We start from the raw sequence: 27516 nt of genomic DNA, 5'->3' as shown, positions 1-27516 counted from the left end.
CATTAGTAACCAGTTCCATTAGTGCTGCGTATTGTGTCACGGTACCCGCGACCGACGAGCTAAGCTGTTAAAGTTATTCAGCCGTGAAGCCTGTAGTCGGACTTGGAATTCGGTGTTGTTCTGTGTGCGCCTATTACATTTATTGTGCTCGGTGTGTTTGGTGTTGTGTGGTGCCTTTTTAGTGGAAAAAAAGGCTCAAAGTGGTGTTGTGGTGTTGTGCAAAGTGTTGCGAATTTCAGTCTGATGTGGATTTCAATATAATTGTCGAATAGATTAGCAAAAACAAAGGTAAATTAGTACCTATTTACCGTAGCGTTGCTAGGTTATTATTGGTTACTAAGAACTATACGTAGTGTAGTTAGTTATATGACGCAATTACTAGTTAGTTCTTTTGATTTCTTGTTTTGGTGAATTATATTTTCTCCAAGTGTATAATGGATAAGCTTTCGTTGTTCTGATTATCGATAAGAGTAATGAGTGATTCGTTGAGTCAGATTTTTATCGAGTTGATCAATTCCAGAAGGCACCTTCGTAACAAAAGCTCATTGTACGAGTACCAATCTAATGCTACGTACGGTTCTCCCCTTGTTTGTTTACATTGGCAATTAACAAACACACTGGAGGGATCAACTCAATTGAATTACATTAGCTCGAGCACCTCTACTCATCCCACAGCCTTTTTTATTGTGGTTACTTCCTCCATGCATCTCTCCGTGTGCATTATAATCTCTATTGTTGGTCGTCAAAAAAATATGATGACTGATCTGAAAATTTCGATGTCAGCAGACTAAACACATTTTTGTCACACATTCGAATTGATAGATGTGTTGATAGGTATACTTTTTTTTACACAGTCTGTCTATTCTCGAACGAGGTTAATGCCTCTCGCAAATTTCATAAACATTACGATAGATAAACTAAAATATGAGATAGCTCGTAGCTCGTACACGATTTAAAACCATAATTTTCATTTACTCTTTGAGCTGCAGAAACTATTACTCACGTATGAAGTTTCTTTCGGTTGAAGATTAAAGCATCGCGTACGATTAACCGATGCGATAAGAAGCCTGTTTATTAATAAGACCAATTAAATAAAAAAATTCTTCCAATGACTGTGTAAACAATACGCAAATGGGGCCGCACCTTGCATTGGTACTTGTATTATTTAGGTTACAATTTGGTATGGAAATTTATTTTTTCAACACGTAGTTATGGTTTTGGTTTAGGAAAATGGGGCTCGATTGGCGATGTTGCCAGGTGTGAGAAAGGGTTCGAAATTGGCACGTATTTGGTGGGTTTTTTGAAACTGTAGTCATGAAGAACAACAGCAACTAAGTGAACATTTGTGTTATTTATTTTGGATTCAAAATGAGTTGCTTTTGGCATGTCAAGTAGCTTACTCGTAGTGGTATGAATAAAGTCAATGCCAATCCGGCAAATTGCAAACACGTGTGTTCATTTTTGACTAATGTGGGAATTTTGAGAAAGTAGTTTGTGGAAGTCCCAGTTAGTATTGTTTTCTATGGTCTATTATATCATCAATAAAGCTTATCTTATCAGTTCATTATTATTTCAAGATGATTTTTGCGTTTTGAATTAATTATTGCTTAGGCATCGTGCTCCTTTTTATCCCATTTTTTTAATAATTAGCTGGCGAATTTGGCGTACTTCGTTGTAAGCATTTGAAGAGTGATATTCCAAAACTCGCTTTGTCCATTTTTATCAAAGTTGGGTTTTCAGTGGTACCTGGTAGATGAAGTATTGACTCACATTCCTACATCATCAACCTACCAAAATGAGGTGTTAAACTCACCTAAATAGCCAATTCACTAAAAATTAAAAAAAAAATAATGTTCCCAAACGCGCTTTGTCCATTTTTATTGAACTTTTTTTCAGCAGTATTTAGTGGATGAAATGTATACCTACACTCCTACATCATAAATCCACCCAAATAAAGTGCTAAACTCGCCTAAAAAGCCAATTTACCCGTTTAAAGGGAAACTGTTTTTCCTCTCTCCTGAAAAGTTGTGAAAATGGACAAAGCGAGTTTTGGAATATCACTCTTCATTTATATGTTAACATTTTTTTTTAGAAATTAGTAGTTTTCTTGGTAGATCTGTATCCTTATTTGAAAATTGAAGTGTTGGCGATCATCAGAATTTACGTTTCTTGCATCCAATCAGCGTAGAGCATACGAGGGAATGGTCAGAGGTGGAGTGGAGTGGAGGTACATTGCCAAACTTGATGTATTCAACTGTTTAACCCTTTCAGTTATGAGACAAACTGACGGATAAAATTCGAAGTGCTTTAAACTGAGTGAGGTCGGTTGCTGCCTAAAACTCAAAATTTGCTGGAAATCGAAAATTCAGAAAGTATTCATGTTACAAATGGCAATAAACCTTAAATTGTCTATTATTCCATTTATGACACCAAATAGCATTATAAATCAAAATCAAGCCTTTTGAGGCATCTGATATTCCAAAATGAAAATATTGGTAACAAGCATTTTTGAAAATAGAAAAAAAGATGAGCTAAAATAAAATAAGTTTGTATAAAAAAAGAAATTATTGAAGAAAAACAAGGCATGCGACTTCAGATAGTTGTTCAAACTGCAAATGTTTGAATGTAGTTGCTTGTGGGAGGATTAAAATTGATGGAAAAATCTTTGTGTTATAGAGAGCATTTTTTGAAATTTTGAAAACTCGTGTCACAATTCAACCTCAAAAGTATGACATCATTTTCATTTTCTGACACATACATCTCTCTTGAGGTGATTTGCTTGGTATGGGTGAGTAAGTTACCTCAGAAGTTGACTAGGTGAACTTTTGCGAGCATTTGAATTATATGATAGATACTGTGTCATAATACAGCCCTCAATCTGTTTGTCATAAGAAGATAATAAAAAGTAAAATACGTAAGTCATGTTGTGGAATTACTGGAATTACTTTTTAGAAGTCATCTTACAGATAATGAATTGCTTGAGCGCAGTATCTTTATGACACAGTATCCATCATAAAATTCAAATGCTTGCAAAAGAAAAGTTTACTCGGTCATCTTCTGAGGCAACTTACTCACCCAAGCAAATTATCTCAAGAGAGATGTATGTGTCAGAAGATGAAAATGATACATATTTTTCAGAGTTTCATTGAAAATTAGCGTTGAATTGTGACATGGGTTTTCAAAATTTTGAAAAATGCTCTCTATAACTCAAAGATTCTACATCTGAGCAAGATTTCTTTCTATTACTTTTTGGCCAAATTGCAAATTGAAAAAGCTAAGCTATGAATAGATTTTGAGAGAAGAAAAATGCCACAATCTGAAAAATAATTAAGTGAATTGATTGATAAGTAAGTTTAAAATTGAATGAATTTTATTATGACTACTTCTTGTTGAGAACTGAAATTTAAAAAGTTTGGTATCAATGCTCAAACAATTTTAGGTCATAATTTTGAATGGTTATTTAGCTTAAATGTTCAATAAGGGCGTTCATTTTTTTTCACAATTTTTTATATTTTCCCCAAAATACTAATTTTTATGATTTGGCCCATTCATCCTAAAATACTTGAAAATGGAGCGAGGAGCAATTTTGTCAATTTTTGGTTCTTAATTTGATAATTATTCTGATCCCCTTGGAAACAGATTATGGTATTGCAAGCTATTTCCAGAATTACTATTTTCTCAAGTTATTCACAAGGAAAATGAAGAAGAAAGTAGAATGAAAATTATTGTTCTGAATAAAACATATCTCCGAACTCCAAAGTCCAAATATCATCATTTTCAAAACTAGAATTATACTTTTCTACCTACTCACTAGTCACTAGGTTGGTCAATTTTCAATTTTGACTCGTTATCATTAGGTCTGTCAGAATCATTTAAATGAAGCTGACGATGAGTAGGTTAGTAAATTGGGTTTCAAATGGAGACGTTTAGAAAAAAAGCTTGGGACCGTAGAAACCACTACTTATTTACTCTCTTACAAATAAGTAAGTTTCGAAGTGAGCAGTAAGCAGTATGCACCTCCTCACCAAGCCTGTCGTCTCCCTCGTACGAGGTCCCCTTGCTAATAGACCTTTGGATTTTACAATTTCTTTGGCAGATTAGGGTTTCTGGAACTTTTTGGCTTGAATCGCCGGGAGTAGAGAGTGTAGAAGAGAGTGTCAGAAATTAACAGTGTCTTTTTAATGTTTCAGTTGAGAAAAAAAAATGGTCAAGTTTATTTAGGGTGCAGAACTGTAGAGTGATTTTCGGGTTGCCAACTTTCCAACTTGACTTTGATGAAGTTTTGTAGAGATTTCAAGTGTGGGCTCGAATTGCTCCAACCGGTTTGAAACCGATTTCAATCGATTCGGAGGGTCGAAAGTTGGTTATATCTCAAATTTCAGCTTTCTATATCAATTTGGTAAAATTTTGTTTTCTTTTTGTCTCATTTTTGGCCCCAATTAATTGATTTTCAAGAATTCACCAAAAATCTAAAAATGCACTCCAGCATGTAAAATTTTAGTTGGTGATATATTTTCACATGTTCTTCTGATCTAACTGTATCCGGTTCAAAAATTTTGTGCGAGTTTATCTCCCCTGTTCGTATTGTTCAGTTGCCTTAGTCGCCTTGGCATGTGGTGAGGACCCCCTCTCTTCTCAAAAAATGGGTCATCAAGTTGAAAGGATCACTTTATACAAAAAATGCTAGATTTTGAGTGAGGCTTGAGAGAAATGATTGAAAGGGATGTCATGGCATTTTATTGAAATATGAGTCAAATATCACATTTTCACCCCCCCCCCCGCTTCCACAACCATAAAAAAACATGTCGAGGATTTGAAAACTATTTATTTTGAAACAGGTTTTTTTCTTCTTTTTTTGCAAATTCAATTCTGAGTTTAAGTCCTGAATGCTGTTTCAAAAAAATTCCAAAATTCTTATCTTCTCGAGATTTTTCTTTTTAAAAACTCACAAAAAATCTGTCGCGAGAATTGTTTGCATTTTCTCACCAAGAAATTGCACTGTATGGTTCAATTTAGGAAAATTAGAACAACTATTTAGCTGACTCATGTCCAACATGTGTGTACCTATTGTAATGACGTAATGAAAAATATCCCGATAGGCCGATAAGCATAAGTTGATTAGGCTGTGTAAGTGTATTGTGCCTTGTGCCATGCCAGTCAGAGGCCTGTTGATATTTAATTTCGTGGAACTGAATTTCATTTCATTTATTTTTTTTTTGGAATTCCACGAAAACCTCCTATTTATTGCGACCTTTTTCAAAACTATTACTATGTATTTTGTATTTTGAAACTAGAGTTTGAATATTTTCGTAATGAATTACAAACACAAAAAATTGCATCTTTGTTGTCCTGGCGAGTTTATTGTTTATCAACACGAGGTTATGTGTACAGTTGAAGTATGTAATTTACTCGTATTTCTTTGCAATGTTGCAGTGAGTGTAAAATTATGGGTGAGTGTAAATTTTTCTTGATGTAGATGTAGATTGTAGGTACCTCTACCTACCTACCTACTTGGCGACACGTTCTGCATAACTCCATCAGTCCATCACTTTTGTGATTTAAGTTGGAGGGGAGAGGGGTTAACTTGATTTCTAAATTTAGGAAAATAGACAATCTGATCAAAGAGAAGGTAAAAAAAAATGCTGGGTTAATTGAAAGTTATGATAAACTCTCGTCTCTCGTCAGGTATCGTGATGAAACTGAAATCATATCGGAGTAGTAAAAAATGTAGGTATACTCGTATAAATTGAGATATGAAATCTATCACCTAGATGTGTTAGTGATTTGAGGAAACCACATCAGTTTGAAGATTGAAGACCCGAAGTTAATTTCATTCATCTCCTCAGTCCTCGGCCTCATCTCACAACTTTTGTCGCTTCTGTTTCTACAACCTTATAGCTCATGCATCCATCTTGCTGTATTTGGCAGGCCATTATTTATCCAACCAGTCAATGCTTTTATTACAACGATAGCGTCACGTAGATTAGGTCAGAAGGCTTGGTAAGGAACCGACTCTTTTCATAATGGTATCAAAATAAAGGTATACCTACCTATCTACCTATACCTAGCAATTTACCATTAAAAATGAACTTAGTTCAATGGAATCACTACACTACCTGTACGTTAATTTGAAAAAATTACGAACCGAGAAGAAACTCATCCGTAATTGGCATCTATTGTTTACTCGTTACCTTTTTTTTCTTCAGCTCGTCCAACTAGCTTCTCGCTATCTTTGTTTGCTTTGAGGTTATCTTTTCGTGTGTTTTTGCATTAATCATAATCAAGGTGGTTTTTCTATATGTGGTAAGGCTGGGTTAGGTGGTACTTTTTTTTTTTTTGAAATGTTGATGCATTTGTTGTGTTTTACATAACAACAATTTGACTCTCGATATAGGTACTTTGTATATATGCACGTTGCATATGAATGTACAAATATGTTATTATATTGTTGTCTTCTCTTTGCACGAGTATCGATTGGTTTGCACTTTGCACACGTGCTGCATATGTGTAGGTGCTTTGTGTATCATTCTCCTCTGATTTGCATTGCCATATTCGTATTCATTTCTTGTTAAATTCAGCTGTCAAAGTACTTGAAAAAAAAAACACGATATTTGGATTAGGTACAGATAAGAACACTCCAAAGATAGGTGAAGGGTATTTGTCACGTAGTGTTACTTTTTATCATCATGTCGATCGAAAAAACACGAACGGAAATCAGAAAATTATTCAAGGTGATCTTATAAATTTGAATTTGAAACCCCCTAGACGATATCTTCTAGGTAGGTAGTCAGTACACTTGGAATTTTTCCACGTCAAGATTCTGATTCACGTTGAAAATTTTGTATCGTAGTCGAGCGAAATTGCAATAGTGTAAGCAGCGAAGTAAACGTTGAATCGAATTTGAAGTTTTATAGGTACCTAACTACCTATGTAATGTACTCGGCTACCTGCTTGGCTTATCAGTACTCGGAAAAATGATAGCGAAGGTCATCGTCGTAATTGCTGATGTAGGTATTTACTGGTAAAATATGAGTGGCATCTTGGAATATACGACGAACGAATGCTACAATCATGTTGAAAGATACTTTGCCAAAGATGCAAATTCTTTTGTCGTAGCGCGAATACGAGTAATGCCAGAGATTGCTGCGGTTAATTTATGTAGGTATACACATAGGATAGGTGGTTTATTTTTGGTACGTCATTTACCATCGCAACCGTCATTGATGACCGAAGCGTGCTGTTCGAGAGTGTACGATTTGTAACCTTGGACGTAAGCGGTTCGTAAACGATGTGTACAGGTAAAATAGACATAGGTGCGTGTTGCGATGGTCTGCTCGCGTATAAATCATTGTGTGAATCTTGGTGAGGTGTGATTTGATAACTTTTACAGGAAAAACTGCGAGAGTAGTGATACCCATTTGATGATTCTGTGGCTTTTCTTGTGTTCTGTATGTGGCAGAAGTTCTGGAAAAATGAAAATATGCAGGAGAAGGATTTTCCGAGTGTTTCACTAATAGAAAATCAGTCTATAAAAATGTCTAAATTCTTATTTAAAATGATAAATTTTTGATCGAATCTGTACCTGTGGCAGTGGAGAACTACCCATACTCCTCAAGTTGAAATTTTGGAGTAGGTATTCATTGTTCTGCTTCTTCAATCAATTACAGGTATTTTTCGTTAAAAAGTGGAAAGTTATGGTCTAAAAATGAAACTGATCCATGTTTTTTTTTTTGTCTTCAAGGTTCTTACAGATCATTATGTACATATATTGGAGTGAAATTTGAAACCCAAGTTTATTCATTGGCATGCAAATGGTGAAGTCACGTCCTCTCAAATAGGTTTTTGATTCAAGAGCATGATAAAGGGGCAAAAGGGGAAAATTTGCACCTAATAGTCCCAATTTCCTAAGAGAGTCTGGCGATTGATGAGCCTGAGGTAGATAATAAAATATAATCAGTTATTGACACAAGCTATTCAAGTTTTCAATTTTTATGTTTATAAGCCCTCTTTTATTCAATAATTTTCAATTATTATTTAAATATTTATGAAGGTGCCAAAATGAGATTTGATCTGGTTACGATTTTTTGGCCTCTGACATTCCTGCTTGTACTCTCGAATGATTTTTTTGACCAGATTTGTTATTTCAAAAAACTATAAATTGATGATCAAATCAGCCAGTTGTCTACCGGATGAATTTCGTGGTATTGATTCTGTGGCCTCCGAGCCCTAAATTCTTACGATTTCTAAAACGACTTGCTGATTTTGCAATATTATGATTTTTTCACAGATTAAATCGAATAGAAAATTTTTTTCGTTACTATAGGTAGAAAAAAATTGAATGTTTGGTGCCATTGCCATTTTCCTCCCTCGTTAATGGGAAATGTCGCATGCAGGGTGTCTAAAACAGACCTGTTGAATGTTGATCCTGCAAGTCTTGTTTTTATACCCTAACTGATTTTTATCGAAAAAATACTATTTTTTTTTTCAATCAAATTCGGAATTTTTCAATTCATATCGCTCGTTTGTCTTTGAGAAATTTTTCATTTACCAACTTGCAAGTTTGAATTAAAAATTTTCTAACGTTTTAGAACTTTCCTAAATCCGCTGAGAAAGTTGTTTTGATGTTCTGAATCGAAAATTTTCCAAAAATATTTTGCTTCGCGTCGCTTAGGTGGAAATATGTTCCGTTCCTTTCTTCAAAAATAATTTTTTTAAAGGAGTATTTTATTTGGAAAAAGACGTTGAAAAAGTATGATAAAAATTGATTTAAAATGGTACAAGTTTAGTATTATTAACACTCTTCCCGTTTGTAAAATGGTCTGCTAATGAAAAATTGAAATGCTGAAGCTGCTTTCGACATCCTTTCTCCGAAAAAAAATCAACTTGAAATGTCCAAAAACATTACCCTCTTCACCCTTCAGTTCACCTCCAGCAAAGAAAGGTCGTACAAAGTGTTCTTGAAATGTTCAAAGATATTGCGAAGGCGAAAAATTCACGTGTAAAATTTTCATCCCCCCACAACCACCAAAAAAGGTCGTATAAAGTGTTTTGACTTCCTCAACCCCCCCCCCCCCCCATATGATAACGAAGGGTTTCACTGTCACAAATTTTCTTCACATTTTTGGTAAGATTTTAGACATTTATGGGTGAAGTCGAAGTTTTATTGAGTCTCTGAATTAAGTATGTACGTAATGAACTTTTCTTCTAAGAAGATTATAATTGTAAAAAAAGGCCAGAAATTCAGAAATGCTTTTCGATAATTCAAATGAAACTTGCCTAGAATTGATTTTTTTAAGGGAGGGGGGAGAAATTATTCTAGATTTTTCCAACACTTGTTCAATCTGGAAATGAAAGAGTATGGCTGAATTTTTTTCGCCTGTCCTCACTCCTCAACATTCTGGGCACCATTTCGAAACAGAGATGGAAAGGGAATCTAAATTGATACTCAGAATCTATAAAATTCAATCAAAACCCTGAAAAGTTGAAGCTGGAATTCAGAACCCGGAGCTCAAAAGTCAAATGATGATAGAAATCTAAAATCTAAAACTAGAGTATATGATCAGAGCTCAAGGGCGTTGAAGCGAATCTTTGAAATTATTCGACCGAAATTAAATTGCTCAGAGATTTTTTCTTGAAAGAGGCCATAATGGATTAATTTTTAGAGGTTTTTTTCAAGAAGAAAAAGTCTGAAGAGACCAAAATGATTTAATTGCGGAAGATTACTCCGGCATTAGAGTATCAAAAATGAAAAAAAAAAATAACAAAATTTTTTCTTATAATTTTTTTACTCAACTTTAAATGAGGAAACTACAAACTTTTTACCATGGACTAAAATTTAAAAATTTATTCATGCTTGAATACAGTTTTTTGAATTGAAATTCTGGTTGAAGAATAGAGCCCATGGGCCCCTCATCACTGCCTTGGAAGGACAGATTAACGTATTGAAATATACTTTGTATTGCCTGACGATGATCGAATGGGTAAGTCGATTAGTGGTCTTATTTTGAGTTGGTACATATAAACAGCAAAATACTTGCTTTCGTCTTAAATGAAGTAGGTAATTTTTATATTTTTTTCTACGCTCAAAATCGAGGAAATCTGTTTAAATTTTTATGTTTTATAAGGAAGAAGTCATATTTTTTGTCAAAGATAGGTTTTGACGATTTCAGGTGTCGCTCACTTCTGAAATAAAATTTGAAATTCGTGAAACAAATTTCAATTTTTTCAATTTTTTATAAATATAAGAAACCTAGAACAATAGTTTCAAAAAATAGAAAAATTAAGAAAGAAAAAAAATATGTAAAAAACACAAGAGAATGTAAATTGGAGAATTAAAAAATTGAAAAAAAAATCAATAAATTCACAAATTACAAGATTTTGAAAATAATTTCAAAAATGGGTAAAATCACAAGCCAGAGAATATCAAAAAAGATTGACAAAAAACAATTGATTAGATTGAAAAATACAAACAGAAAAATTGGTTTTGAAAATAACAATTCAAAAAAACTACCTATGCAGAAAAGGAAATTATTTTGAAAAAATGAAAAAAATGAATAAGGTATTCTGCCAAATGTTGATCTATGTACTTTTTTTGAACGCTCTCAGCTCCCTCCTAAAATAATATTGAACAGTGAATCCACCGTCAGTATTACGTTTTTAGACCTTCAACTTTCAAGTAGGTACCATCTTTATCCTAAATCAATAACTTTTGGACATGAACATCTCACTGATTTGAAAATGAGAACCCAAGAATTGATTCAAAAAATCCAAATTTGAGGTTTGAAATCCTAGAATTTCAGTCTCTAATATTAGAGAAAGCCTATTTTGTAAGAGAACTTTTTTTTCACTTTGAAAAGCTGTACCAGAAACCATGATGATGACGTACTACTCGCCTCGTGTATTAATTTTAGTTTCTCTTTGAAATAGTCTTCAAAAAGACATTCTCGAAGGTGCTTTGTCTTTTGGCTACTTGAAGTTGATGTTGAGTAATGAGGAATATTGATGTGCAGTAAACACTCGAAGATGTCTGATGGCTGTTGCATTGTTCCAATATTATAGGTATACCTATTCACTTGTCTTGTCCTGTCCACGACAACTGCATTATCATTAGTCTCTTTGTCAATAGAACGTAGACATTTGACATGTTCATTTTTTTCATTCTTTTGTTATCGGTTCAGTATCCGTTTTACGCAATTGCTTGCACTCGTATGATCCATATACTCGATGGTAAATATTAGCGACGACGTCGAATTGATAAGCTACCCAGGGAGGACTGGGTGCTGGGTGTGAGGTACTTTTTAAGGATTAACTTCGAATTTTATTGAGCTAAATGTAGCTATAGCTACGCGCTAATGAAAGAGTTAGCATACCTACCTTACATGCGCGGATTTAAAATAATAATAAAGTAAACATGTGTACGTGTACGTCGTATAGGTGGATAGATATGAAGGTAGGTACTCGAGTTGTCGAGTTTTTTAATTTGCACCCAAGAGTGGATCTTCTCTCGTAATATCTCGAGTAAATATGTACTTACGTTTAGCGGATATCTTATCTATAGACTCTCGTAATCCTCAACCTAGCTCGTATTATCAGTTTGATGAAATTTATATTGCGTACCTACCTACCTACCTACCTAGTACCTATTTGTGTGAATTTAACCGCGAATTGCCATTACCTCGAGTCGAGAATGAGACACATGTGTAGCTAGAGTTTGGGTTTGGGTACTAAACCTATATGTAGCTATACGATGAAGATGAGGCCTGCGGGTGTATTAACCATCTCATAGCCAGTCTCAGTTGAAATAGGATATAGAAAAAAGTCATTTGTATTTAGGTAAAATAGGCAACGTAGTTCAGCGGTACTGTTTCTTTGTGGTATTGTTTGCGATGTATTGTATTCGTTGAGTTAGTTAACGATGAAATCAGTAGAGAAATTGAAAAAAGTTATGGCTGTGTTGCCAGGTTTACATGCTGTCATTGTGGCTCTGTTTAGGCGCCACGATAGACGATAACGTAGGTTTTTATGTGCTTTTTGTGAGTGATTTATCAGGTTATTTTTCCTTAGAAAATGGCTGTAGGCTGGTATAATTTTTTAGAGTTGTGAAATGGACAATGCTAATGAATTTCAAAATTTCATAGGCCTTAATCTTAGGTATAGGTGATGATTCAGAAGTTGAAAATTAGTTTTTGAGTTTTGAAAAGGGAACGGGCCGAAACCATTGAGTCCAGATGATCAGTTTACCCGTTTGGTGCTCCCATATTTATAAATTTATTGAGAGCAAGTTGACATTATAGGTACCTACCTACCTACCTAACCTACTACCTAATAAATTTCTTGCTTTAGTCGTCAGTACACGTAATTGTGATTTATTATGATCATTTAATTTAACGTAGCATTGATTAATTATAGTTCATCAATCTTACACAAGTTACGATCATTCAGGAGCGTTTATTTTTTTGCTTCGTTGCAATTCTACAGGAAGAAAAAAAACTCTTTTTTCTCTGTTAATGGAAAAAATCTAATTTCTTGGTTTATTGATTGCGAAAAAATCACCCAAACATCGCTACGATTTAGAAAAGGAAATAGTTTATAAGGCGCAGAAAACGATTATTTTATTTCATTATAGGTCTTGTTTTCGTTTACTTCGAGTTTAGGTAGGTACCTATATAAATTGAATCGTGTTGTTCTTACTAATTTTTAGAGCATGAAGTTAACTTTGTTGAGGTGATCTCCGCATAGCTTTTCATCCATTTTTGTGTTGTACATATTTCAACATTTTAACGAACAGCCCGATGTTAATATTTTTTATTGTAAATATTTCGCAAGATTTTTTCTCTAATTAAAATTTTCTTTAACGATTCGCCTTGAAAGAAAATTATGCTTTCAATAGGAAATTCTCTTCGCTTGATCTTATAGTTCGTTATGTTTTACTGAAAGTTGAACAATAAGTACCTTCATAAATAAAACAGAATTCACATATCTGATATCCAAATGTGTCTTTAGTTAATAGTTACCTTATAGTTATCGAGTGAATTCTGAAATGTTGGTTTTGTATAAAACGTTTAACAGGAAAAGGAAGGGCCAAAAAAAAGTTTAGAAATTATCTTCATCAAAAGAACGTACAATTTACATACTTAGTTAAAATTTTAAATCATTTGCTTAATTCTGAGCCTTCCTCAGTCGTTTTCAGACTTAAGACATTTTTGAATGGGGGGAGGGGGGTCATTTTTTGGAAAAGGAAGAGAAAAGAGGATGGGAGGGGCTATAAAACATTATAATTTCTGGATTATCGTTTTATTTAAAAATGTTTTTTTTAATGTTTCAAATTTTTAAAACAATATGAAAACTGCTCTCCATAATTATAAAATCGAACTGGTATGAAAATTACCGTTTCGTAAAGGTTCTCTTGGATATTCAAACCTAAAAACACTTTGAGGAAACTTTGACAGAGAATAGAGGACAAAATGTTCATCTATCTTACTTTTTCATCGTATTATTCTAATCACACAAGTTTTCGATTTTTCCCCATGTTTTTTAATTTTGAAAAAATATTTAAAAAGTCGATTTAAAGAAATGCAAAGGTGTTTCAATTCCTCGAATTTTAACAAAATATTAAAATTTTGGCTCGATGATATAAATTTTTCAATCTTTTCCCCCTTTTTTTTGGCGTTTATTTTCTTATTTTTTACGTACTTTTCAAACATTTTTTTAAAATTTTTTTCCAATACCTTATCGTACTGGAAAACTGCTTCAATTTTTCGACATTTAAACACAGAATATAAATAGGTATTTTTACAATGACACCTGTTTTCCAATTTTGAGAAATGAATGACTTAAGTATGTTTTATCTAGAAAATATTTTTTGAATTATTCAACAGTAAGCTATTCTTTGACGTTGCGTTGCAATTTTTTAAATATTTAGCTAATCAACTTTCAAATTTTCTGATATTTGTTTTCATTCAACTTTATTAAAACTTGAAAGTTAAACGGTTTTTCATTTTTTTCAATTTTTCACGTTAGAAAAAATACTTTTGTTCAGTAACGTTGTTTCTTAATTTCTTGGAAAATTACTTCAACTGTTTGATATCAACATGCTTTCTCGTTTTTCGGATTTTTGGAAAGAAAATCCTTTCATTTTTTTTGTGCAAGTTTTTGCCCATTGGTTCAATTTTGTTTTGTTATTTTTCCATTTTCAATTCTTTTACAATTTTTTTCATTTTGTAATGCACCTTGCTTTCTTGTTTTTCGAATTTTTGGGGAGAAAATCCTTTCATTTTTTTGATTAATTAAAAAAATTACTTTTTGGGAAAATACTCAAATTTTTTCTCAAATTGTTTTCATTTTTTTGGGGATTTTTTGATTTTTTGATGCGTTTTTTAAAGTATTTAATTGAATAATGTTTCAATTTTTTGATATTTCGATGGAATGGGTATCGATTTTTTTTTTTGTTCAAGACAATCGTATTTTCATTGATTTTAATTAATTAATGAAAAATATTTTAAAAATTTTTTGTATTTTTTTAATTTTAGATTTTTTTCTTTTCTTTTTAGGTGAGAACTAATAACGTAATTTCAATTTTTTTGAAAATCAGTTTTTGCCCATTGGTTCAATTCTGTTTTTTTATTTTTCCATTTTCAATTCTTTCGAAATTTTTTTCATTTTTTAACGCACCATTTTGAACAATGAACATGTAACATAATTAAGTATAAAACTTTATTGAGTTTCTTATTTTTGAAGATTCTTTAGAAAACTTTCTTACATTTCGTTCATTAAAATTATTCATTTTTGAAAAATTTTATTCAAATTTTTCCATCATTTTCTATAATTTTTCAATTTTAGTTTTCAAGCATTTCGAATTTTTCATTTTCATTTCAATCAGTGTGGGTACGTCTTCGTTTCTACATTTTTAAAAAAGCTTTCATTTTTTCTATTTTTTATTTTTATTTATTTTTTTTGTTTTTTGATGTATGTACTGGTGGCTTTTCTAGACCAACTTAAACCCAGAATGTTGTCGGATCCTCCGATTTTGTTCAATTATACTACGAGTTTCCAGCTTGATGGACTAAAACAAACAACATTTCCATCTGAACTCTCCAGAGGTGAGGGAGGAGTTGAAATCTGCTTATAGGGTTTTGAAGAGAATAAAATATAGAAAAGCCAAAATTGGTAGTCCTTCGAATTTGAACTCAATAAGCAAAAGTTTAGCTTCTTTTTTTCAATCTAAAAAATGGAGTAGGTTAATATGGTGTGTCGACTTTGACTTGTAAATTCCTTCTACTCGTAATTCGAAGTTGCTGAATTCGAATGTAGGTAGGTTAGGTACATTCATTTTTTGAATTCGACTCCTCGATGTCCCTTCTTTTTCACTTCAATTTTTTTTAATTTAAATGACTTTTTTGTTGATTTTCATGCATTCATATGACGTCAGGTGTGTGTTTTGTTTCAATTTTTTCTCACGATTTTGTGATTTACCATAAAAAAAGTCATGTACTGCCCACCCAGATGAACATAAGCACGTGTACCAGTATTACGAAAGAAGAGCATACTATCGCAGAAGGCTTCACTTTCTACGTAGGAAGGTTGTAAGAGCATTATGTATGTATATATTGTAGGTGTGTATGTGACAAAGCACGATGTGTAATGTGTAATGTGCCATACTCTCGGCGTATAAATTGAGCTAAGCGCCAAGCAACGATCCAACCAACGATCGTCCATCGCCGTCGAATGTCGAAGCATACTCTTGTAAAAGTGAAACGCGCGGTGGCGTTGGAAAGGAAACACTTGGAAGACTTTAGAACACAGAAAGAATAAGAAATTACTGATACACTATACGTGAAACAGCGAAACGAATTCGACTCTGTGTCTAACATGGTAAAGTAAATCAGCTGCAGCGATCTGCGATGACTGAACTGAGAAATAAAGAGCGAGAAATTATGATACCCGCATAGTGTAACAATTCGGCGTCTTTTCACGATGATGACGAATTTAATGAGTTGCAGTTTTGTGCATTTGGTTGTTTTCACAACACGTTATGAAATCACGCGATTCTGGGCGAGTATTAGTTTATTTTATTTCATTTTGTGTTTTTTTTTTATGTTCTTTGAACGTGGATGTGTTTTGTAAACATAGTTGCGTTGGTTTTAATTGCGAATGAACCATGTGGTGGAGACGGAGACAGATTGAAATTAAGTGGTGTTGAAGAAATGAGATCTGTATGCAAATTAAGGCGGAATAGGCCTAGGGTTTCATTGAAAATAAACTATATACGTAGATCTGCGTAATATATTATTTAAAAATCGTGCTAATTTTGGAAGAGATTTGATGTGCCAGTGCCTTGGTGGATGTCATTTTTCATTTCTTTGGAGTCGTTGAAATGGGATACTTGCACTAATGATGGTTCAGCAAACTTTTTGAGAAAAGTTATTTGAACACTTTATTTGTTTCAAGTATTGAAAGTGAATTGTCTGATCTTTTTCCTAAGAATAGTGGAAATGGATTTTGCACATCCTGACACCCCCTCCCTCCTTCCTATTGACTTCATCGGATTAAAAAATGATGAAAATTGTCTGCAGTAGTCTCACACGCGTAAATCATGTCCCTAGAGTGCTCTTTTTATCGCACATTACGATGAATAATTACCGCTTTGCCAATATTTTCCACCAAGTACAATCGAACGGTCAGTCTGAAATTATAACGCTCGTATTAATGGAAAACTACCTACGACTATAAACATCAACACTATACCAAAGAATCACGTAGACGTGATCTAATGGCATCGTATATGTGTACGCGATGCCGCACTCTTCAAGGTCTATCAATACTGTATATACACTCAATGCATTATTCTTCGGTCTTTTCAAACACCACCGCCACCACCACCATCATCATCATCATCAACATCGAGCGGCGACCACACAGTCCAAGCTGCAGATCAACTGCAGATACGCGGATTAGTTCCATTCGTTGAACACGATTACTTCACACTGTATTTCTTTCTTTCTTCTGTTTTTTTTTCAACTTTTAACGCCGTTGCGCCTTTTTTTCCTCATTTCCAGCGAGTAGAATTGAACCATCGAGCTGTATTTCCCTTCTTCTCTGTAGTAATCGCGCTACGTTATTGCCTATAAAGTATGTACCTACCTATAGCCAGGAAAATGGTAGATATGCTGGCTTATTCCTTACCCGTATAAAATACTAAAATCAAAAGGCGTAAAAATAGGTACTTACTCGATACTCGAAGTGAATCGTGTATCGATCGTGCATGATTCGAGTAATCGACAGTGCCTCTGTCTAGCTGCCTTATAAAGATGCTGACACGATAGGATAGTTCACAAATTAGCCCCGGAACAGGTACCAATACAATTCATCCGGAAATAAGACAATATCAAGGTATACGAGAAACGATCAATCATATTTTTCATGATGTAAAGTTTCCACATGATGAAGTAAATCATTGCGATGATGTTGTTCGATTCTTCCTTGATTTATCGTCATGGAATTAAACTCTGCTACATTTTTGTAAAAACCCAAGCTTTTGAGTTTGTGTTAGGGTTTTTCTCTAAGATCTCGCATCGGGGCGAGTCGAAAAAAATATACCTCTAGGTGCTTCAGGTTTTGACTAAATTCACGATAGAGTTTCGGTTCATTAAAAGTGCCCTTATGAAAAGTTTCAGACCTCCGGATCAAAGGGACAGGAATTGTGGATTCCCAAAATAGATCATTTTTGAGAGAAAAAAAATACTTAGATTGTAGAAAATTTACATTCAACTCAAAAATTCAACTTTTATTTCTATTTCCGGCTACACGTATCATTTTTTTTCTGATTTTCAATGCATTTTTTTTTTACTTTTTTTCAGATTTTTAATATTAGAGTCTTATTAGGCTGTTTCTTGTAGGTACGAGTATATTCATGTCTTTTTCAATTCACCCTAAAGAGGTTAATTATGAAAATTTAATCAAATTCATCGCGTAATGACTAATGAGTCTAGACCAAAGTAACTCGACTCACAGAACACGAATCTGAATAAAATGGATTATATTTTTGAGCAAAAATAAATAAATAAAATTTGATTTTTTTTTTAAATCAAAAAAATTGAAGCGCAAAAAATTGTGTGTTTTTTTTTTTAGAAAGGATCCTACTTTGGGTCATTTCACGTCAATTGGACCAAGAAGTGGTAGGGGGGGTTCGGCGATTTTTTTTGAAATTTTTCCTGTGGAAAGACCTTTCGAAGGGATAACCAATGGCGCAAATCGCAGCCCTCTAGCACATTTTTAAAGGCAGCCAGGGGGTGTCAAAGTTTTCAGTGATCCTAAAATATCATCCATTTTAGCAGTGGTTTACTCGATAACCGCGATACCTACCAAAATGGAACTTTTTCTCATAGTTAGGAGTTTTGAACTTTTGAAAGGCTTTTTGGTGATATCATAAAAATCAGTGTTGCCACTTTTTTTCGTACAAAAAATTAGCTCAAAATGTTTCAAAACCTTGTTTTCATATTGTTCCGACTCTCAAAAATTCTGAAAAAATTATATTATGCATAACTTTTTATGCTGAACAACATATTAAAAAATTAGGATGGTAACATGTTGCAAAGTCGATTTTAAAAAATTCAAAGTTTGCGAAAAAATGTGATTTTTTTTATTTAAAACACGAAAAAAAGTGTTTATAGGTGTAGTTGACCCATTTGACCCCTATTTTTACGTATCTGTCGAAAAAGTTGAAAACCCCATTTCACTCGATGAAATGAATTCCTCACAAAAAAATCAAAATTCGAAAAGATTCAAAAAATGAACGGACTTTTATTTTTCTGTTGTTAGTGTAATTTTTATCAACTTTTTCATGAAATACGTCAGAAAGAGGTCAAAACAAGACAACTGAATAAATTTAAACTTTTTTCGATGATTGAAATTGAAAATTTAATTTTTTCAAATTTTGATTTTCCACAGGAAAAATATCAAAAAAATCGCCGAAGCCCCCTACCACTTCTTGGTCCAATTGACGTGGAATGACCCTTTGGCGACCCATATCTTATCTAGGACCTGCAGTTTGGCCAGCTTCAAAATTTTGAAAATTACTCAACAAATCATTTTCTATGCTTTTTCATAACAATTTTTGGATCAGAAATAATTATTGTGTTGAAAATGAATATAAAAAAGCATGCAATTCATCGACCAAGGAGTCCGAAATTTTCAGTTTGTTTATTTCAGCTCATTTGGCTGCTTCAAAGATCCTTACTTTTTCACAATTTGAAAAAAAAAAATGCAAAAACTATTCACTCAATTGAAAAAAGAAACTTTCATATAATTATTTATATATAGTCAGTTGTAGTATATTTTCTCATGAATGATGGGGGAAGCGTACCTGAAAAGTGAAGTGAAAAAGATGGAATCATGGCTGTTTGGTTAATATGGGACCCCCCTCCCCCCTACACAAAAGGAACGACGATTAAAATAGCATTATTATGATTGATGTTGAAAAATGACAAAGAAAATAAGCGAGAAGAATTTAATAAAAAGAAATTTGAAAAATGAACAAAAAACCCTCTACCTCTCTATATCCTAAAAAAAAACTGCAAAGAGAGCGCTCTATTCTGGTGATGAAAAAAGACCAAGACATTTTGAAAAAAATTGGAGAGAAAGAACCTTATGAAAATTAACCAAGAAATTCACCGTCTTCCCCCCCCCCCTCCACCAGAAACATAAGACTTTTCGAGTTGAAGAAAAACCAAGACATTTGGGAAAGAAATGGATGATAAAACCGTATGAATATTGACAATAATTCTCCTTTCCCCCTCTCTTCAAAAAAAACTTGTACTGAAAGAGTGCTTTATTTGGCTGAAAAAAGACCAAATTTTATTTATTTATTTTTTTTCATATATTTAATGTTTTTACTGTTAAAAAGAAAACATCTAAAGCATACCTAGTATTAATTGTATAAAATTTCTAAATTAATTCAAAGGATTTTTTCATTTTTAAACGTCTCGAAAAAAGCAAAAAACAAATCAAAAACCCTTTCCAACCCCTCCCACAAAACGCGTGTGCAAAAATAATATTTCTAATTGGTATTTTGAAAGACTGAAGTCTTTTCGTTGAAAAATGTGAATTTCTCGCGAAATTTTATCCGATTTACATAGGTTACCTGACACTTTTTCAAAAATCCCAAAACCACGATAATAGACTCAGTTTTAGTTTTAAAATTCTTCAAAAATGGTCAAAAACCATTTTCATTAAAATTCTTCTGAACATAAAATGAAATAAAAGAAAGTTTTGAAAATCAACTGTAATAATCTTGCAATTATAAACACCCCCCCCCAAACGGTCTCCTTTCTCCCTTTCCCCCTCCCAAAATAACACGCCAAAAAAGCTCACATATTTATGGGTGATGAAAAAAGGCTGAACATTTTTTCAAAATGAATAAAAACATAAACCTTGAAAAAAAATTTCTCTTGAACAAAATATCTGAAAAGTTGAAAAAAAACTGAAGAAAAATTAGTTATTTTGGAAAGTAACCAAAATATGGAAAATAACCAAACAATTGGAAAATTAAAAGAGTCGAAAAAAATTGATGAATATTGTCAATCAACAATTTTTAAAAATTCGTAATGTCTCAAACATTGGTGAAAAAGTACAAAAAAAAATTAAAATTAAAATAAATTCTTAATGAAAATAAAAAACAAAAATATAAAGCGTAAAAATAAAATTAAAAAATTAGAAAAATTAAAACAAAAAAATAAAAATTGAAAAAATTGAAAAAATTGAAAAATTAAAAAAAAAATAAAATAATAGAAAAATAATAAAAATTGAAAAAAATTAAAAAACTGAAATAAGTAATAAAAATGAAAAAATATTTTTCAAAATATGTAAGAAGTAATGAAATAAAGTGAAAAACTTTATGGATAGGTACAAATGAATTTGAAAAAATGGTTTCAATTTGTGCGAAGAAATTCAAATTTTCAGTATTTTTCTGGAAAGCCAAAATTTTTTAGCATTTTTTTCGGTGTATACGTAGGCTATGTGCTAAAAAAAGATCAGAAAAAAAAACTTGAAAATATTTGAAATTTGAATTTTTTTTGTTAAAATACCTACCTACAAATAAAAAACGAATACGGACTGTGTGAATGAACGTACCTCTACCTATATAACGACAGGTCATTCAAAATATTCAGAATGTCAAAATATCCCTAATTAAGTAGGTAACTATTGCTGAATAGCGTATCGGTCAAATATCTAATCAAAATGAGTAATACGTTGCAGAAATTCCCTAGGTTATCAGCTATAATTAATGTTCATTGTTTTTTGCATAATTGCTTTTTGAAGTTATCGTCGAATCACCTACATTACTTGATCATTTACTTAGTTACTTACTCTCAAAAGTATTATCAAACTTAAAATATTATAAACCGTACTAATTTTCAACTTTTTTTTTTATTTTGCAGTTAATCACGCGATGAAGATAATCACAGGAACGCTGCTGCTATCGGCAGTCTGGGCTTCTATCGTCCAAGCCGATATAAAAAGCTGCCCAGGTCATTGCACTTGTACTTTCGAAGGTGCCAACGGAGTAGGTGCTTACTGCTCGAAACTGAACGTAACCGAACAACGATTCGCCGGGCTTATTCAGCATTTGAATATAATCAATCAAAACATTTCGCATTTCTCCCTCAGCGACAATATCTTCGGCCAGTTGGGCTTGAAAGACTTGGAATCTATTAAAATAGTCAACAGTTCATTGGACGACATCTCAGTGAAAGCTTTCCAAGGCTTAGCGCAACTCTTCGACGTGAATTTATCCGATAACTTGATATTCCTCATTCATCCGGATACCTTCGCCAATAACACCAATTTACGTAGACTGAAATTGAGCGGTAATCCGTTACAATTGACTCAGCTGCTGAAAACGCCTCACGAGTACCTGTTGAGATCATCGTCGCTGACCGATTTAGATTTATCTAATTGCCAACTCGCTCAAATCTTACCGAAAACCTTTTCTCAGTTGAAGAACTTAGTTTTCATTAATTTATCGTCGAATTATCTGAAAGCTATACCGAAGGATGTATTCGAAGGATTGGATTCTTTGGAAGATCTCGACCTATCCAACAACCAGATCGGTAAAATAGATAAAAATGCTTTCAAATTGAATAAAAATCTATCCGTATTGAAAGTGAAGAAAAACCCAATCGAGACGATCAGTGGAATCAATCTACCCGAATTGGAAGAGTTGCACTTGAGCGAATGTAAATTACGAGTCTTGATGAAAGAAACCATCGAAGGTATGCCTTTGCTTTCGCAACTGTACCTGAACTCGAATCAAATCGAATTAATTAGTGACGATTCGTTCGCTGATCTGAGCGAATTGAAGGTTTTGGATTTATCGAATAATAAGTTGATCGGACCTATGGCCAGGGATTTGTTTAAGAATAACCGTAATCTCGAGCAACTGCTTCTGTCTGGTAACAGAGAGTTGAGTAAGTTGGTCGAAGAACCTGGATTCGTCGATGCTCATAAAACCTTGTCGAAACTCGAGTTGGCTGATTGCGGTTTGACTAATATGACTGCCGGACAGTTGACCGGATTGGATAATTTGAATGTATTGAATATTAGTCATAATATGATCAAATTTTTGGCAGCGGATACGTTCGCCAAGATGCAAAGCTTGCATTATTTGGACTTATCGCACAATAAGTTGGAATCGTTGCCGATGACGTTGTTCGCCTCGAACAAAGACCTGAGTAAATTATGGCTGAGAGGTAACCCGTTGAAGCAGTTATCTTTGAACGTGTTCTCGTACACGGAGAACTTGAAGTTCTTGGATGCCAGCGGATGTGGTCTGGAAAAGCTGTGGGATCAGCACAGACATCCGTTAGAAGGACACAAGTTGCTGTCGAGACTTTCCTTCTTGGATATATCGAATAACAGCATTAGTAACTTACAAGTTTACGATTTCCATACCATGGATGCGTTAGAAATGATCGACCTGGCTGGTAATCCGATCATGTGCGTATCACCTACGATCCAGCTGATCGAATACTTCATTAAGAAAGAGGTAGACCCGCATCTTAGATCGGAAAAATTACTCGAAAACGGTAAACCAGATAAAGTGAAATGGAACGACATCATCACCGGATTATGCCCAGTTCGTCAAGATCAACCATCGTCCGCTCCGGTCGCCGTCTCTTTGTCCGAATCGCAGCCTCGTATTGCTCTGCCATCAGATGCGGCGATCGCAGCTGCGGCCAAAGCTGAGAAAATCTTGCAAGATCAAGCCGTCTCGTCTCTGGTACCTGGAGCAGCTTTAATGGAAAGCGCCCACAGTACTTATACCAGAGTCGATGAAATAGTCGTCGAAGACTCGACTCCGTCGTCGTACGCTTCGTCCATTATGTGGCCTACCATATTAGCCGCATCTGTACTAATAGTCGCCTTGTACTTTATTATCTATTTAGTCGGCGAAATAACCCATCGCAGGAGAACCGTGCTCGCAACGTATGCCAGGCCAGGTTCGTTAGGTGGTCATGTACGTACACGAGGCGCATCCGGTTCTCCGCTTTATTATAAATTGTACGAAGAATGCAGCATACCGGCGCAACCGGTTAAAACGAAAAAGAACTATATTTTAGATTTCTCCCCCGTACATACGATTTTAAAAAAAGGTACCTACAAGATTATGAAGACGAACGAAGTTAACGTTTGAGAAATACCGCCGCCGCCGCCGTAACCAGACCTACAGAATTTACCTCTAGAGTCTCTCTACGTAAGGCGTGGTTTTCTTCTTAAATGTATTTTTCTTTTTCTTTTTTTTTTATTTCGTTTTCGTTGTTTAGACTGTGATAGCGTATGAATTTTTTTTCATTATTTCGATGACGATTTCTTCGATACGACGTATTGTACCTAATTTGAAAAAAATTTGGTGATTAAGCTCGACGTACATCTATTTTTAAATATCGCATTTGAACTCGTCATTTTTGATTAATTTTCAAAAGATTTTCAGTACGTCGTATTGAGATTTTTTTTCTCTTCAAAAAGGAAGAGTAATTTGTAATTTTTTTGTAGAGTACGCGTTGACCTGGTTTTCATCAAATTTCTCCCTGCACCGTCCAATATATAATATGTACAATCCTAACCGTTATTTTTTTCTTGCCGATCGAGATAATAAATATTCTTTGACAGATATCGAATGTACCTATATATTTTTAACGCAGCTGGTGATATTTTAATGGAATATATGCATATCTTTTTACCTATACGGAGTTAATCAAAAAGTTCGCGTTAATTTTATTTTTTATTAATATTACGAAATCGAGTTGGTAGGTTTATTTTACACTTTCAACGTGTGTTTTTTTGTGTAATAATTTTAATAATTTTTAATAATCTACAAAGTAGGTATTTTTTTTTTGTTTTTTTAAGGGACGAAATTGTTATTTAACGCGATTTATGCATATGAAAATGTAGAGTACGATTGTAATTTTATTACCAACAAAAATGAATATATTTATTATTTTAATTTTGTTATAGTTTTAAGATACGTATATTTTTTTCTTCTTTTTTATCCTCTTTTTTCCCCTTGGCTTATTCTGTATTTTTTTTTTCAAAATGTAAAAATTTAAAAGCTCGTGTGTACCATACATTGGCTAATACCTATACTTATACCTGTACGATTTTCAAGTCGTGTTTTATGTTTTACTATTTCTTATTTTCATTTTTTTATTTTATGATTATTACGAAGATGTTTGTGTGTGTAATATTGTTTGCACACGAAGAAGAAAGTATTATTAAAAGTCGATGGCTATAATGATTTTCAGTATGGGTTATATCGTTACACATTCCCGTGTATATTTTATATTTTAATGTGCGATGTAAGTTTTTATTTTCGCAATTATATTTTTTTCATGTTTTCTTTACTATTTTTTTTTTTGGTTTAGTGTATTTTTATGATTTTAATTTTTTTTTCGACTCGTGTATTCTGAGAAAATTATGTACCTATATAGATAGGGAAATTGTTTTTCAATGGTTTCTTATTTGATATTTATGACAGAAAATTCCAGAAATGTAGTGATTGGTTATTATTACTTATTCAGCGTTCAGGATACTTGATTTTGATAGGTAGGGTAACTCCAATGGGAACCATGTGCAGTGTATTGTGCATCTCTGATGTCTTAAGGAGAATTCGAACCGATTACAAAAGCTTGAGAAAATTCTGTACCAAATAAAAAGTGAAACACTCAGATCTGAAGTTTTATAGTCAGAATTCGATTGCTTATACAACATATTGAAGCATTTTTTTAAATAATAGGTAGAGATGTAAACAAGCAAAAATGAAGATCGTGTCATTTTAATGGGAAAGAATCTTCTATAAGTTTTTGACCACCCCTATCCTCTACATCCCTCTCTTCTAGAATTTATTTGAGCCATTTTTAACTACGTTATTTTGAAAAATTTTCAATTTCGGTCAAACGGAAGAAAACTTATTGTTCTTCGAGGATATTTATTATGTAGCAGATATTGAGCAAAAGCAACAAATCAAAATCATTCAAATTGCTATCAAAGCTCATCTGATTTTGTGTTCGTAGAAGTTGGAGTTGTATAACTTTACCTTTGTTGGAATTTAAATAGGTGTATTTTCAAGAAGGTAAATCTGCTCATTGGTGCTTGGAAGGTTTGGAGTTCATTTTTTGTTACTTATTTAATTTTAAACTGTATGTAGAATATTTTTTTTTCTGATTGAAGAGGTTGGAGATTGGGGGGGAGGAGTATAATTTAATTTTCTCAACATTACGTCTTTTAGAATATAAATATTAAAAAAAAAATTTTAAAAACTTCAATTTCCACGATGTACTACAATATTTTTCTTATTTCACACTATAGTAGTATTTGGGCGTGCTCTTATTATTTTTAAAATGTAAAATTAATTTTCAAAGTACATAGTTGAACGTTCTAATTTTTTTGAATTTTCCATTTCAACTTTTCAACTTTTTTTCTTCTTTGTTTATGAACAGAAAAGTGACTAAATTTTTATAGTGCCTTAGTTGGTAATTATTGAAAAATATTTTTCATTGTTACTTACTTCAGCTTTCTTAATTCTTTTATTTTTATCTATTCATTCAGCTCGTATTTTTTGATACTTTGATACTTTTTTTCAATATATTTTTGAATATTTTTCTTTTCGATTTTATTCTCTAGTTCTTTTTATTTTTTCATGACGAATAAAAAGATTTTTAAATTTTTTGTATTTGTGTGAAAATATTTTTCAACATGACACGACTTTCATTTTCATCCTTCATGTTTTTTTAAACATACCTACAGGCATTACATTGATGAATAATAAATATCGAAAAATTTGTGCTAGAAAACAAATGAAAAATTGAACACTCAACTTCTTTCCCAATGCTTACACTCGAAACTGAAGACAGTAATCTTCGATGATTTAATTTGCATTTTTAAAGAACAATTCTGTTGATAAAGTGTGAGTAGTTTTGCTATAAATACTCAAAAAAAGTTGAAAAATTTGAAAATGAAAAATTGAGATGGTAAAAATATTGTTAACTCTTGCCATGCCCCCCCTCCTGAAAAAGTACTGTCAACTGTCAAGGTACTTCTATAGTTTCCTTTTTGAGCAATAGGATTATTAACTAAAAATTTTGGTAACTTTTTTACATTGGAAATAAAGCTTACTAAAGTTACTTTTTATTTTTCAAATTTCGTTGTGATGCATAGACATAATGTACTTTATTAAAAAATATTTTCATTTTTTTTTCTTTTCTTTTTAGTTTTAGTTTCATTTTTTTCAGCTTTATACCTACTCAGGGAAATTCCATCTGATACCAGATGCTCCATTACTTTACCTGTCGAATTTTGCTGTTTTAATCTGAGAATATTTTTGGGGACTTTTTAGCTTTCAACTTTTTTTTTCATTTTATAGTTGCTAAAATGGAAAAAATTTCAATCTTCACAATAATACAGCAAATTGATTTTTTTCATGATTGTTAAATATTTCTTCCAAGATTTTTGAGATTTTTTTTTTATTTACCTACTTACTCTTATACCTACTCGTATATTTTTTTGGAAGAATTATTACTAGGTTGGTACATAGGTACAAAATGGTACAATAAGTGTATTGAAATATTTTTCACGAATGAATTATTTTGCCACGATTATATGCAAAATATTTTGTTCTTACTTTACCATAAATAGAAAAAAAAATATTTTCAAAATCAAAATTTTGCAGAGATGGATCACTGGTGCAAAATTGTAGATTTATTCTACTTTCAGCTATTTTTCAATTTCTTTCAAATTTTTAATTCTTTCATTTTTTTTAACGTGGGACGAAAAATAACTGATACCTTGCGATACAAATTTTCATTTTTTTATCCTTTCGTAAATTTTTTTCAGTTGTTCTGGAATAATTGTTACTTAGTTGTTCATTTTTCCGAGTTATTTTTTTGATTTTTTTGTTCTGTTCTGAGCTATTTTGTTTGGTATTTATGTACTTACATTAACATAGGTGGAATTTCTTCGATGTTG

General features: G+C 32.7%; 1 protein-coding gene across 1 annotated transcript; it reads left to right on the top strand.

The window, feature by feature from the left end:
• Positions 1-24892, top strand: Gp150 (glycoprotein 150). The gene is made up of 2 exons (XM_065366704.1): positions 1-288; positions 21435-24892. Exon 2 carries the CDS (start codon positions 21446-21448, stop codon positions 23687-23689), a length of 2244 nt encoding a protein of 747 aa, XP_065222776.1. The 5' UTR covers positions 1-288; positions 21435-21445; the 3' UTR covers positions 23690-24892.
• Positions 24893-27516: the final 2624 nt, after the last annotated feature.

Source organism: Planococcus citri, chromosome 5 (assembly GCF_950023065.1).
Source record: "Planococcus citri chromosome 5, ihPlaCitr1.1, whole genome shotgun sequence".
NCBI classification, from domain to species: Eukaryota; Metazoa; Arthropoda; class Insecta; order Hemiptera; family Pseudococcidae; genus Planococcus; species Planococcus citri.
Note: the sequence above shows the minus strand (reverse complement) of the source record. Positions and strands in the feature narration are given on the sequence as shown.

What these genes read in the sequence shown, in the direction of transcription:
- Gp150 (XM_065366704.1), top strand. Translation starts at nt 21,446, where the DNA reads ATGAAGATAATCACAGGAACGCTGCTGCTATCGGCAGTCTGGGCTTCT.